Source organism: Oculina patagonica, chromosome 7 (assembly GCF_052425735.1).
Source record: "Oculina patagonica isolate OP01 chromosome 7, crgOcupat, whole genome shotgun sequence".
NCBI lineage: Eukaryota > Metazoa > Cnidaria > Anthozoa > Scleractinia > Oculinidae > Oculina > Oculina patagonica.
The window spans coordinates 3,827,080-3,840,476 of NC_135764.1; the positions used below are offsets into that span (position 1 = coordinate 3,827,080).

The 13,397-nt window shown below is 40.1% G+C and overlaps 3 protein-coding genes across 3 annotated transcripts in view; 2 read left to right on the forward strand and 1 right to left on the reverse strand.

Annotated features, from left to right (window-relative positions):
* Positions 1 to 13,397, forward strand: part of LOC144660170 (uncharacterized) — a 166,258-nt gene that overhangs the window by 128,853 nt on the left and 24,008 nt on the right. The gene's annotated exons all lie outside the window — the stretch shown is intronic.
* Positions 1,258 to 9,509, reverse strand: LOC144660161 (heat shock protein 60A-like). The gene is made up of 10 exons (XM_078520742.1): positions 9,365 to 9,509; positions 7,708 to 7,912; positions 7,130 to 7,382; positions 6,377 to 6,459; positions 6,175 to 6,270; positions 5,919 to 6,012; positions 4,791 to 4,959; positions 3,372 to 3,717; positions 2,562 to 2,825; positions 1,258 to 1,950 (listed from the first exon to the last, which is right to left on the reverse strand). Exons 2-10 carry the CDS (start codon positions 7,909 to 7,911, stop codon positions 1,693 to 1,695), a joined length of 1,767 nt encoding a protein of 588 aa, XP_078376868.1. The 5' UTR covers position 7,912; positions 9,365 to 9,509; the 3' UTR covers positions 1,258 to 1,692.
* LOC144660228 (10 kDa heat shock protein, mitochondrial-like) lies at positions 9,743 to 12,141 on the forward strand. The gene is made up of 5 exons (XM_078520830.1): positions 9,743 to 9,834; positions 10,263 to 10,328; positions 10,828 to 10,920; positions 11,139 to 11,228; positions 11,737 to 12,141. The coding sequence occupies exons 1-5, from the start codon at positions 9,832 to 9,834 to the stop codon at positions 11,782 to 11,784; spliced, it is 300 nt and encodes a 99-aa protein (XP_078376956.1). The 5' UTR covers positions 9,743 to 9,831; the 3' UTR covers positions 11,785 to 12,141.

The following is a 13,397-nucleotide window of genomic DNA, read 5'->3' on the forward strand; positions in this document are numbered from 1 at the left end:
ACCCCGATGGTGCTTGTCGCCGATTCCGTAGCCGAGTGAGTCTTCAGGCGAAGGCGAAGGGAAACAAAAAATGGAGCAAAGATCGAACGTTGTAACTACTTTTCGATGGAGCGTTCTGACTTACGTTGGGAGCGATCTGACTTTGGTTGGGAGCAAACTGACCGCAATTCCCTGGTACACCTATTTTCTGCTGAGTGGCTGGAGGTGAGAGAAACATTAGGGAAACTGAATGTTTCAAGAAACAATTTTCTCCCGTTTTCGGCAGGGCCACACGGATATTAAAGCACAAGAAAAGCAGAAAACACAGCAAACGGAAATAATGATTTTATATGGTTGAACGTCTCTGATAAAAGTACACCTGTCACTTAGCCTGCATCTGTTCACGTTTTTTAGCGCGTTTAAAAGAGTGCGCGATCACGAGAAGGCCGCGCGAGGAAAAATCGAGGAGACGCCTGCCCGCGCCGGAAACCCACCGAAATGCGTTTTTCCTCGCGTGGCCTCCTCGCGCCTTTCACGTTTCTCATAGGCGCGCTCGAAACCGCAGCGCCTGCTACGCAGGCTACCCGTCACTCTATTTTAGGCACGCAGACCTAAAATTGAGTTCTAAATCGCAGCAATCAATTCTCTAAACTGATCAAATTCGAGGGACGCGGACGGAATAAAAACGTGTTTCACGCGCCTCTGGGCTGAACTTGCAAGGTGTCTATGGGTCAACGGGGCGATCATCTTACTTTTCATTTTTCTTTGGGATGGGGGAGTTTTATTCCTTTTTAGCCCTTTCTTCTCAGCTATGTTTTACATCAATTTTCTTTCACTGATTTCAAGATATTCCTTTGCCATATTTCGCTGTACACGAGTTTTTTTTCCTCTGTTAAGTCTTTGATTTGCGGAAGTTTCGTCAACATTTATTTTCTTAATTCACTTTTGAACCAAAAATCCCTTGAAGGGGTCACGAATGGTCCATCAAAAGCTTGCAGTGCTCGCAAAATTAGTTTGCTCGTGCTCGCATATTTTTACAATTGCTCACATGCTCGTATTTTTATTGGAGGTAGCTTTTTGAAAAGTGCTTGTTGCTCGCAAAACTAACTTTTGTCAATGCTCGTACTCGCAAAGAAAGACGCTCTGCTCGCATGCTCGCAAAGACCATTTGATACCCCCCCCCCCCCCCCCCTTGATATACAGTTTCCACAGGTTGTCGGCCCTGTTAGTGTGGGAGTACCCCGGTGGGGGGCTTAGGGAGAAAATAACGACCAATAGTTTGGCAAAAACGATTTTATTAAGATGCAGTACTTGATGGACAATCCAGTCACTGACACATGGTTTTAGCATTGCGAGTAGAACGAACGCATTGATACATGGATTGGTTAACACTAGCTATCGTGTCTACATATAATTAAAATTGCATCTTCTACAGCAAAGCCTCACATGCATTAACCCTGAACATGTTTTGGTCTTGAATTACATTTTTACACCGACCAGTCTGCTAGCCTGCAAATGACTGCTCTCACAGGTTAACAGTCTGTCTGCTTTTCAAGAAATCGCTCTTGAGCAACAGTGTACAGTGTCTACAGTCCAACGATTATTCGCACATCTAGAGCATGACAACCATGATGACACTTAAATGTTTCCAGACAGAGTAGATTTACAAGATAAGTGAACCAAGGTTTCTCAAGCGATGTTCCATTCATTGATTTAAAATCCTCCCATTCCGCCCATTCCTCCCATTCCACCCATACCGCCCATTCCACCCATTCCGGCCATGTCAGGCTTGTCGTCCTTGGGCATGTCGACGATTACCGTCTCGGCTGTCGTCAGAAGCGAAGCAACCCCAGCAGCATCTGTTATGGCTGTTCTGACAACTTTGGTGGGGTCAATGATTCCAGCTTGGATCATGTCGACATAAGCATTATGCAAGGCATCGTAGCCATTGTTACCCTCCATGGAAGAAACCTTTAAAAAAAGAAAGTGAGCACAAAACTGTTTAGTTGTTTTGTAAACGACAGTCCTTCACAATTTTTCGAAAGTGATCGGTCATATATTTCATGGATTTTTGTCTCTGTAGTTTTTGTTTTTTTATTGAGAAGATATATCAAACACTCGAGACAGTGTTTCATCGGCTATCTTAACACCTTGAATTTGTCAAAAATACTCTGCTGTGCGTTTTATTTTCAACTCTCTTCTTGGTGTTTGGATATCCTGGCGAAACACTGTCGCTTGTGTTTGATATAGAGTTTTGTAAAACCAAAACCAAATAAATCACTCTGGCCAATCACAAAAGACACGGACAATCCATTGAACCAATCAAAACTTGAAGTAAATACATGTCGCCAGCACGAAGTGCTGGAAAATGTGCATGAGCGAGTCACGATTGGTTTTGTTTCAATTCTGACTGGTTGAGAAAGTGGCGCAAGTCTTTTGAACCAATCAGAAAGCATAGTAATGCAAAACCAAAGCAAACAGGAATGACTTTCGACACTCAAGTGAAAATTGCTCTATTACATCTAAGTATAGCTGCAGGAAAGTGTTGAAATCTGTTACCAGCTACAATAAACTTTACTAACCTTTCCAACCACAATTGCAGCATCTACACCTGCATTCTTGGCGATGGTCTCACACGGCTTGCCCAGAGCTTTCCTGACAAGCTCCACTCCCTTGGCTTGGTCCTCGTTTTCCGTCTTGATGTTTTCGAGGGTCTCAGTGCATCTCAACAAGGCAACACCACCACCAGGAACAATGCCTTCTTCCACAGCTGCCCTTGTGGCATTCAGAGCATCAGTGACACGGTCTTTCTTTTCATTCACTTCTACCTCACTTGAACCACCAATCTACAAGACATGAATATCAATGAGACGTTACAGTTGAGATTGCGTGCAGGATTTGAGGAAATTTATGGAAAATGTTCCTGAACTAAACAAACTGGGCAATATCTAACAATTGGAATAATAATGAGGAATCGAAATGCGCCAATAGCAGCGGACCAACATGCTACAAATAGCGACAGACATAAACAATCCACCTCATCGCCTGATGAAGACTAGCAGTATGATCAACATCATTCTCACAGTGATTACATCGCGAGACAAACAAATAAACCTTTATCCTTCCACCACCATGAACAATAGCCACATCTTTAATGACAAACTAGGCATCTTTCTTTGTGAGTAATGTGTTCCACGTTCTACTGAAAGTCCTGGGAATTTGACTACAATCAGTCATCTTGCATTTGCTATGAACTTGTTGTGGATGGTGAAGCTTCTGCGTCAATATTAACCATTGAAGGGCTATGTAAAGTTGTATAGGTCAGCTGGGAAATCAATGCTTTCTGGTAGGTTTAAAGCTTAACTACAGCACCACAAACAATAAGAACCTACCTTCAAGATAGCAACACCATCAGAAAGCTTGGCAAGTCGTTCATTAATCTTCTCCTTCTCATACTCAGACGTTGTATGTTCCAGCTCTTCCCTTAGTTGAGCACACCTCTTCTCAACATCTTCCGGGAGTCCTTTTCCTTTCAAGAACAGAGTATCGTCCTTGGTGATAGAAACTTCTCCAACTTCACCAAGATCTTGAATTTGGACATCCTCAATTTTTGTTTCCAGAGCATCGTCACCAAAGACCATACCACCCATTGCAGTGGCCATGTCTTGCAGGGTGTTCTTGCGATTGTCGCCAAATCCTGGAGCTTTGACAGCTGCCACCTGAAGACCAACCTTGAGCCTACAAAGAAGGAAACATGCAACTGTTAATTCCTTAGCAGTCATTACTAACTGTAAAGTAAAGTAATAACACTAACTGTAACGTAATAACCCTGTTTCAGTCACTGTATTTTTATTTTTATTATTTTTTAAAATCTCACAGGACCCCTATGTTAAAAGTACTATCAAGTACTGATGGGTTTATCCTGTTTCTTTTGTCTTTCTTCAAGCTTAAAAAAACATCCTTTATTTCCATACATATCTCACTCTTCGACAATATACTATTCCTAGCAGTATGCGGGACGTTTGTCACATTTGAACCTTATTATATGGTCTAGCGCCCATAAGTCTTGTGTAGCTCACATTGCTGTTGACCCAGTTTTCAATTTTATGCCCGGGGGGGGGGGGGGGGGCTACTCAAAAGCGTTTTGTACGGGGAGGCTCCGCCCCGAAGACCAACCCCTTACCCTTTTATATACCAACACCTTTCAGTCGTTAAGCAACCCTCGTTAAACAAAGTTGATTTATTTTTTATTTTATACCATTTTGACAGAAAAGGCACCCCTTTCGTATACCTTTTACTGAAAAAAAGGTACCCTTTTCATATACCGTAAAGACAGGACAAATGCCGAAAACAGGAAGTCTTGATGCCATTTTTAAGAAGCGCTTAACAAATTTAAATGATACCTCCATAAGGTGCGTCTGTTCGAAATATTTTAATTAAAGGCCTTTTTAAATACCTTAATGAGCGATATCCCTACCCTTTTATATACCTTAGCTTGTGAAATTCCTACCCTTTTATATACCTGAAGCATGAAAAAGGTACCCCTTTCGGGTGGAGCCTCCCCGTATAGGCCAATATAGGGAGTGCCCCCCCCCCCCCGGGATTTTATGCAATCAGGGACATGTGAAGCAAGACCTTATGAAATAAACATTTGATTTTTGAATTGAGTCACTGTTTAAACCTTGAAAATTGGCTTTAAAAATGGATATTTGATACCAAGGAGAAAATCAAGTTTCCATTGATGAATTCTTTAATTCACCCTTGGGAAGAACACTCGAGCAGTTGTTTTGATTTTAACTCCAGCAAGTTACCTGTTAAGGACAAGTGTGGTAAGAGCTTCGCCATCAACATCTTCAGCTACAATAACAAGAGGCTTCCTGTGAGCATTGGCGAGCTCAAGGGCTGGAACTATCTGCTGAATGGAAGAGATCTTCTTCTGACACAGCAGAACCAAACAATCCTGGAACTCGACCTTTTGTCCTAAAAACAAAGTTATAATGAAAACAATCATTGTAAACAGAAAGCACAATCTCAGCTCTAATTTCTGCCCTTAAACCTCAACAACAGAACTCAACAAATAACAGGTTCTTAATAACAGAATTTAACTCTTTTAATAATAATAATAATAATAATAATAATAATAATAATAATAATAATAATAATAATAAACATAATAATAAGGAAATCAACTTTGTTTATGACTGTCAAACCCATTGCCCTCGAATTCCCAATTGAACTGGAATTTAGAAGAGTTGGTTTTTGTGAGGGAAAGGTAACCAATCTGATCCAATTGACGCGCCAGCTGATACAAGGCCGACGCATTGGCAACTATTTTTCTTTACATGATATAAAAAAAGGTAGAGTCTGCTTCGAGCCTAGTGGCCCATACAGGCCGGAGCTTATCCCGGTTTCCGTAGCATTAAGCGACTAGGAGTATTGCTACTCCCCTCTGGATAGGATGCTAGTCCATCGCAGGGTTACCCCCCAGCAGTAAATTTGCCGGTACCCATTTATACACCTGGGTGGAGAGAGGCACTGTGAGAGTAAAGTGTCTTGCCATATACCAGGGATTTACAGTGTGGGGAAGAAATTTATTTAAAACCAGATATAACCTGGAGAGAATATTCAGAGGAAGGATATGAGAACCGATAAGCAACTCAACCTTCTTGACCCTTTAACCCCTAAGAGTGCCAATTGGCACATAATGTCATAACTTGGTCAATATTTGTCCAAATGATTTGAAATTTTGGCACCAAAATTGTCTTGGAAAGATCTGTGAACCCAGGCCACACTGGTGGGAGACAAGAACTCCCACCACTGAGCCATCCCTGCATCTCCAAATGATTTTAGAGAGCAGAAGTATAAAAGGCCACCTGTAAAATAAAACTCTAAGTGTATAAAACTGTTTCTGTCAGTGACTTTTTACAAGCTGCAGTTACCTTTGGTTGTGTTGATGAAATAAGGAGAAATGTATCCACGGTCAAACTTCATTCCTTCAATTATCTCCAACTCATCGTTAAGTGTTTTGCCATCCTTCAAGTTAAAATCAAAACACAATAATAGTATCACCAGGTATACTTACAGTAAGTTTCAAATACCATGTAATATTTCTTAGTGAGTCAAAGTAATTGTGTTCAAAGCAATTGCCAATACCACAACTGTCAAGGCAAACAAGATAAAGTTACGAATCATCACCTTTACAGTAAGCACACCACTCCTGCCAACTTTTTTCATGGCAGAGGAAATCAAGTCTCCAATTCCCTTGTCTCCATTAGCAGAAATTGTTGCAACCTGCAAACAAACAAACCTGCTGTGTAAATATAGACTTTCTTAAATAACAAGATGAACTGGTCCTCATAAACCAACATGGCAAAGCGACCAGCGGCCACAATACTACCTGGGCAATTTCCTCTGGGGTAGTGACAGGTTTGGACATTTTCTTCAAGTTTTCAACGATAGCCTCGACTGCCATCATCACACCTAAAAACAACAATAGCAAAATATGATTACTAAATACATTATAACAACTGTGAATACACAGCTCCTTTTAGCAGATACTCAGTTCTAAAACTGACTTGGAAAACAGATAAATGAAGACCTTAGCTTTTCCTAACATAAGGAAATCAGGGCTTGGGAAAAAAGAACTTGAGCCCGACGTTTGGCTCGGGCCAAACGTCGAACTTCACATGAGTCGAAGCACATGCAAATGAGCAAAACCTATTGTTTTTGGTCATTTGCATTATAATTAGGTTCCACTCATGTGAAGTTCGATGTTTGGCCCAGACCTTAGTTTACTATTTCATTCCTTAGTTGAGAGGCGACTTGCCTGGACACTTGCACATTGCACAAGTGAGCATGAAAACTTACTCAGCAGGAAAATCTACTTGTCTCAAACCACCGGATAGCACTTTTTCATGGATGCTGGGATTGTTGGCCTGCTGCCAGCTAAAAAAACCCAGCTGAAATATAACTTAAACCTGGCTGAAATTTGACATGAAAACAAAGACTCAGGCCAACTTTTAGAACTGCTAAGGCCAGAAAAGCCAGCTGGGCTTGTTGATGAGCCGGCTTAGTGTTTTCTTAGCTACATCCCTGATATTTTCCAGACATGGACGTGACATTGAATGAATTAACCACCATGTCTACCCACCTTGCCTGATCTCTTGTTGATTGGCTCCTTTGGACACCATCTCAAAGCCGTCCTTTGCAATGGACCTAGCAAGGATAGTTGCAGTAGTCGTTCCATCTCCAGCTTCCTCATTTGTGTTGTTGGCAACGTCTTGCACAAGACGAGCACCAATGTTCTGATACTTGTCTTTGAGTTCAATGGCTTTAGCAACAGTCACACCATCTTTGGTGATCTTTGGGCCTCCAAAACTTTGTTCAATAATTACAGTTTTTCCCTGAGGAAAAAAAAGTTTTTGAGATTTGGGCAATGATTGAGGCTGTACTGATTTGCTTGGCAACTAAAACTTAAGGAGAGTGGAATTCAGGCAAAATTACACTGAGTCAAAATATAAATTGACTATCTTTAACAAGGGCCTCACATTGAGTTGGAATTTGGAAGTGTTGATTTTTGTGGAGGGAAGAAAATCACGATCCAGGAGAAAAACCCTGGAAGCAAGGAGGGGAACCAACAACAAAACTCAACCCACATATCACGCCAGTTCATTGTTCTGCTGTGGCAAAATAAATGATGATAATGAAATCTTTTTCATCACACCGTACCTTGGGACCCAAAGTCACTGCGACAGCATCAGTCAAAGTGTCAACTCCTTTGAGCATGTTTGATCTGGCATCAAATCCAAACTTGAGCTCCTTAGCAGACTTGTGCTGCTGTGAAGTACTGAATCCTACTGCAAGCCGAGGGGCAAGGACTTTCGGGGAAAACAGCCGGCTGGCTGGGCGGATCATGCTTGGCAGGCGATACATTCTAAAGACATGAATGATATTCTTATTTGTTGACTTCAATGAAATGGCCAAAAAATATGCTTTAGTCCCGGGTATCTAATAGTACAAACAAAACTAAACCAAAATTTGATCGAGCACCAATCGTTTGATTGGGTTTAGTAATCGAACAAAATCAAACATCTACTTTGCTGTTGCATCTATAATTTGAGTTCTCTTTTTGAACCAATCAAAACCAATTAAACTAGATCGAACGCAATCAAACTTAAACCGATTCAATTTTGTTTGGAATGCATCTCTTGATGCCTAAAAGCTTTGTAATCAAACGTTCGATTGAGTATGATTATCAGCCGCTCGGTAATTGAATTTCGATTGTGTCGATCAACCGAATTTTATTGTGAGTTTGATTATGTTTGAATACCGAACCCAATCAAACGAATAGTGCTCGATTGCGAACATTCGATTAGATACCCCAAGTTTAGTTTCATCAGTTAACAAGTTCATGAGATCCAAAACATTAACTTCACAATAATATTTCCATGTATCTGAAGTCTCAGAGGAACTTTTGTTTGATTTGGCATACACATTCTGCTGCAAAGAAGGCGTGGACCCAAAAGTTGCACATCTTAAAATTGAGAGTTGTATTTTGCATTTAGTGGAAGAATTAAGGCACGTTTACACGACAGAGAAATTTGGGTACGGACCTGTCACAAAAAGGGTCTGCACCGAACCACTTTTGTAGAGAAACAGTCAAATCAAAACGGATTTGACTGTTTCTCTACACAAGTGGTCAGGTCCGGACCAATTTTCTGACGGGGCCAAACCAAAATTTTTCTCTCGTGTAAACGCCCCTTTTAAGTACCATTTAAGAATTTCACCAGATTTTTGTACACATGGTAGGCAGTGAGACCTCGTATTTAAGCATAAACTTGGGCCAATTTCAGCCTTTGAAAGCATATGCAACCTTACAGGGGGTAATAATAATAATATTTTTACAGTGCATATTATGCAATCAACAAAAATGTTGCACTGTCACGCTTTACATGATAATTTAAAGACTACTCTTTTAGGTCAAAAGGCATGTTTATAGGTAGATGGTCTCTCAATTGTTCATTTTAACTAGAAAGCCAACCATTCTGAGAAATGCAACCTCTTCGTAGAAATTTCTTGAAATATATTTGCAGGGTGGTTACAAAGTTACTCCTTGACTCTACTGACATTTTAATAAAACTCGTCAAGAAATCTCCAGTGATATCGCTGTCGAACTGAGATTGAACACAAATTTCCTAAAATATATTTGCTAAAAATTGCAATTTTCGAAATAGGAAAGCGTGATTTTAGAGAAACCTTATCTGGAAAGCACATGTACTGTAGGCGGACATGCGATCTACACCGGGGCTGCATGACACGGCCACAAATCGCTGTTAAAACGCATCTTTGGCCCTCTAAATCAAATTTAACACTTCCACATTCTTACCTTAAATATTACAGACGGTAATCAAAGGTTTCAGAGTTGATTAGGTGCACGAAATTGTGCAAAGTTCGTAGATAACCGATGAAGGCTTGCACCTAAGTGGACCCACGTGCCGAAAAGGACGAAGGCCCTACTCAGCATGCTCTGTATAGGAGCAATTGATCCCCTCTAGGGTATAGATAGTTGGGACGGTTATTGGACAAGCTTGTTCCGAATACACAGCAATTTTGAGACAGTATTTCTTCCTAGAACTCTCAAAATAATTCAGAACTTTATTTCAACAACGAAAATATTGTTCCAACTCGAAAATAAGAACTAAGACATGGCCTGTAACTTTAACCCTCCCCTCCCTAAAGTAAAGTTTAGACACACCTCCTGATGCAATCTACGATTGCGCAGTGCGTGCTCTCTTCCACGTGTGAATTCGATATCTCCACCGGTGGACAGGCCTTGTGATTTTTTCTGTGAAAATGGTAAGTATTTCCTTAGCTAAAGGTTGCAAACTGAAAATCAATGGTGCATTAACTCTTGCTAATGCCTAGCAAGCTTTATGCACTTTTAAAAAGAGATTGTCGTCGATATATCGATCGACTGCAACCGCACTTGGGGAATGCACTCCAAGCAACATTAGAAAGGCAGCGTGATCGAGAAGTTGGAGAGAGTTTCCTCAATCGAGAAATTTTCCCGTCCTCTTTTCTCGACTTCAAGACACTATAAAATTTCTGGGTATATCTTATCCAGTAGAATGTGGTCGATCTCAAGCGATTTCAAGAATGTACAATAAATTTCATTTTGTACTGCTGATATTTTTTCAGAATCTTAATTTGACAGGATTGCATAAGACTTCTAAAATATAGTACTTGTGTGACGATCAAATGCATTATGATTTTGTCATTCTCAGGCTGCTATTCGAAGATTCAAGCCTCTTTTTGACAGGATTATGGTAGAAAAGTTTCTTCCAGAAATGGTGAGGAATTTTTGCGTTTTATACTTGTGAAATGGACAGCTTGTTATTTTAACCTCTGAGACTATAGTTCACACACACCATTATTTTAAAAGAAGTATTTGATTTTTTTATTACACTTGCTTTCAGTGTGACTTGCATAGCCGCTTTCTCTCAACATCCATCTTTCAACAAGCTAAACAAACACGACGGATCGAAATCCGCCAATCACAGCCCACTAGCAAGACCTCCTGAACTTGTGGGCTCATTTGCATGAAACCAACACCAGTATGCATCGATATTGATTGGCTCATTTCAAACAGCATGTCGAAAGATGGATGTAGAAGGCAATGCTATGCACGTAACTTAACACTGACAACAGATGTAATATTGATGGCAGAATCAAATTACTCAAAGCAAGCGCAGATTACTCATTGTAGATCATATAACGCGCGGCAAAAGCAACCACCCACTGTGGTAATAAGCAATTGGGTAATTAAATTTATTTATTTTTTAATTCTAGAAAACCAAAGGAGGTGTACTTCTTCCAGAGAAGGGGCAAGGCAAAGTATTAGAAGGAACAGTGGTAGCTGTGGGGCCTGGAGCCAGGGATAAGGTAAGAATCCTCTTTTACTGAAAGTAGATCAGCCTAGCAAAGTAAAGAACTTCCTCTTTCCTTGAAGGGTAATTAAGAAGGCTCTACTCGAAGGCTCTGCTTGGCTTAATATGACATCATAGCAAATGCCCAGCCCACTTCCCTCCCCCCCCCCACACACACACACACACACACATCTTAATATATTTATAATAACCCAACTTTGCTCTAATGTTTAGACTGGAAACATTGTTCCCGTAAGTGTTAACATTGGTGACAAGGTTTTACTACCAGAATATGGAGGAACAAAGGTGACCATGGAAGAAAAGGTATTGTTTTGGTTTAAATCTGCAGAGTCAATACTCTTTGTACACTTGCTTTCCATGTTATGTGCATAGCTATATTTTTACATCCGTCTTTCGACATTGTCTTTCGACATGCTGTTTGCAGTGAGCCAACCGATGCATACCGGTGTTGGTTTCATGCAAATGAGCCCACAGGTTTGGAACGTCATGCTAGTGGGTTGTGATTGGCGGATTTCGATCCGTCTTGTTTGTTTAGCACATCGAAAGATGAATGTTGATAGAAAGCCTCTATGCACATACATGTAACACTGAAATTGGGTGTAATGTTGGCTGAAAAATCCTTGGTATAGGGCGTTATATTATTATTTTAGCCTTGTTTCCACTAGTGATGCAACACATATGCTGAGAATCACAAATTAAGATGAAAACATTTCTTTTCTTGTGCATGTTTTTCAATGTGTTGTTGTAGAAAAAATCCATACCCCTCCCATTTTGAGTGTGTTTAATTAAAATTGTTTCTTTATCTTAACAGGAGTTCCACATCTACCGTGATAGTGACATTCTTGGCGTATTTGAGTAAAGTTGGCTTTCATTCAATCACTTATCTAACTGCCGTGTTGGACAAGAATAATTGCAAGCCTGGATAGCCCTGAATGACAATTCTTAGCTGGAAAATCAATGAAACTGTGCATTATATGAGATCCGTCATTGTTCGACTAACTCATCTAATTCACTTCTTTCTATCTTTTGACATGTATTCTTGAAGTATTTCAAGATAACTGCAGTGCTAATATTGTTTTTAGTACTCTGAGTTTGTAAACTAGGCAATTTTTTTATAATTCAAGTAGTAAAAAAATGTAATGCTTTGTGCAGGTAGAATTACATTGTAGCAAAGCCAATTTCCCACAGCAATAAAGTTCTGGTGTTAAGTTATCAAGAGCTGTTTAACTGCTGGTATTTTTGCAAGACTGGCCTAATCTGTATTAGAGACAAATTATTCATATGAGATGAATAATTTGTTTGCCTGAGATGGGTTATTTGTCTAGATATAAATTATGTAGTGTTTCGTCAAATTTCACAGTATTGCATGCCAACAACAATGACCATTGACTAATCAATGTCTAATTCAGTAAAAGTTGACATGGCACACAACAGATTTCCTGCCAACACTTGCTGCTATGTAACCCCCCTCCCCCAACCCTCCCATGGCAAAACTCTTCTGAATCACACCATTACGTCAATTGAAAGTATTAAATGAAAGGCTTTCTCAAAGGCTCTCTCCTCCGCAGAGGCTCCTGCAGTGGGGGAAGGCGAAAAACATGAATTAATTATGGTGTGCATCCCTGGAATATAATTCTTTTCTTTTCTTTTCTTTTTTTTTTTGTGGAATGTCTATTGATATATTTTACCATGATGCCTTTTTATTCTGGGTATAAATAAAACTATCAGCAGTTGATTGATTTGACAAATGATATTTAAGTCTGCAATCAGGCCAACATTACCTACGCTGCTGTAGCTTGTCCTGGTAACTTGATTAGCAAGAAGAGTAAATTTGAAAACGATATGCTTCATCACACGCAGAGTTACAACGCATGCACAGTCTGAGCTATTGTTAAGCTAATTAAACCCTTTGTTTTGAGAGAAAGTACGACTATTTGATGTCAGCTTTTTCAAAAAGTCCCGTTTTCGCCATCCACACTACACCACCTAGCCTGCGTTTTCAAATTTACCCACTTTGGAGAGTATTTTTGAAAAGTACAGTTTTTAGTCACCAAAAACGCTGTTTCTGTGTGGATGGTTGGCCTATCCGTGTAAAAAAGATGCCCTTTCAAATTTACCCAGGTCAGAGAATTTCTATTTCTGGGGAGAATTTCTATTCTCCCTAGTCATAAGAAGATAATCATTTGTGTAACTGTAGTGGAAAAAATAGGCCACTTCTTTGTTGCCTTTAGCCTGTTTCAAATCGAGTCCTTGTGCAGAACTCTTCAAATGAAAATGAGTTTGATTTACATGAAAATAAATGTGCAGGTAAAACACATTTTCATACGAATGGCTCCGCACTAAGACTCGCTTTGACAAAGTACACAGGCAAGTGACTGCTCGGAAATGGCCTAATCCAGTGCAGTTTAAAAATCTTGCACCCCAGCACCCTCCCCCCCACCAAAAAAAAAAAAAAAAAGAAACAAAAAATAA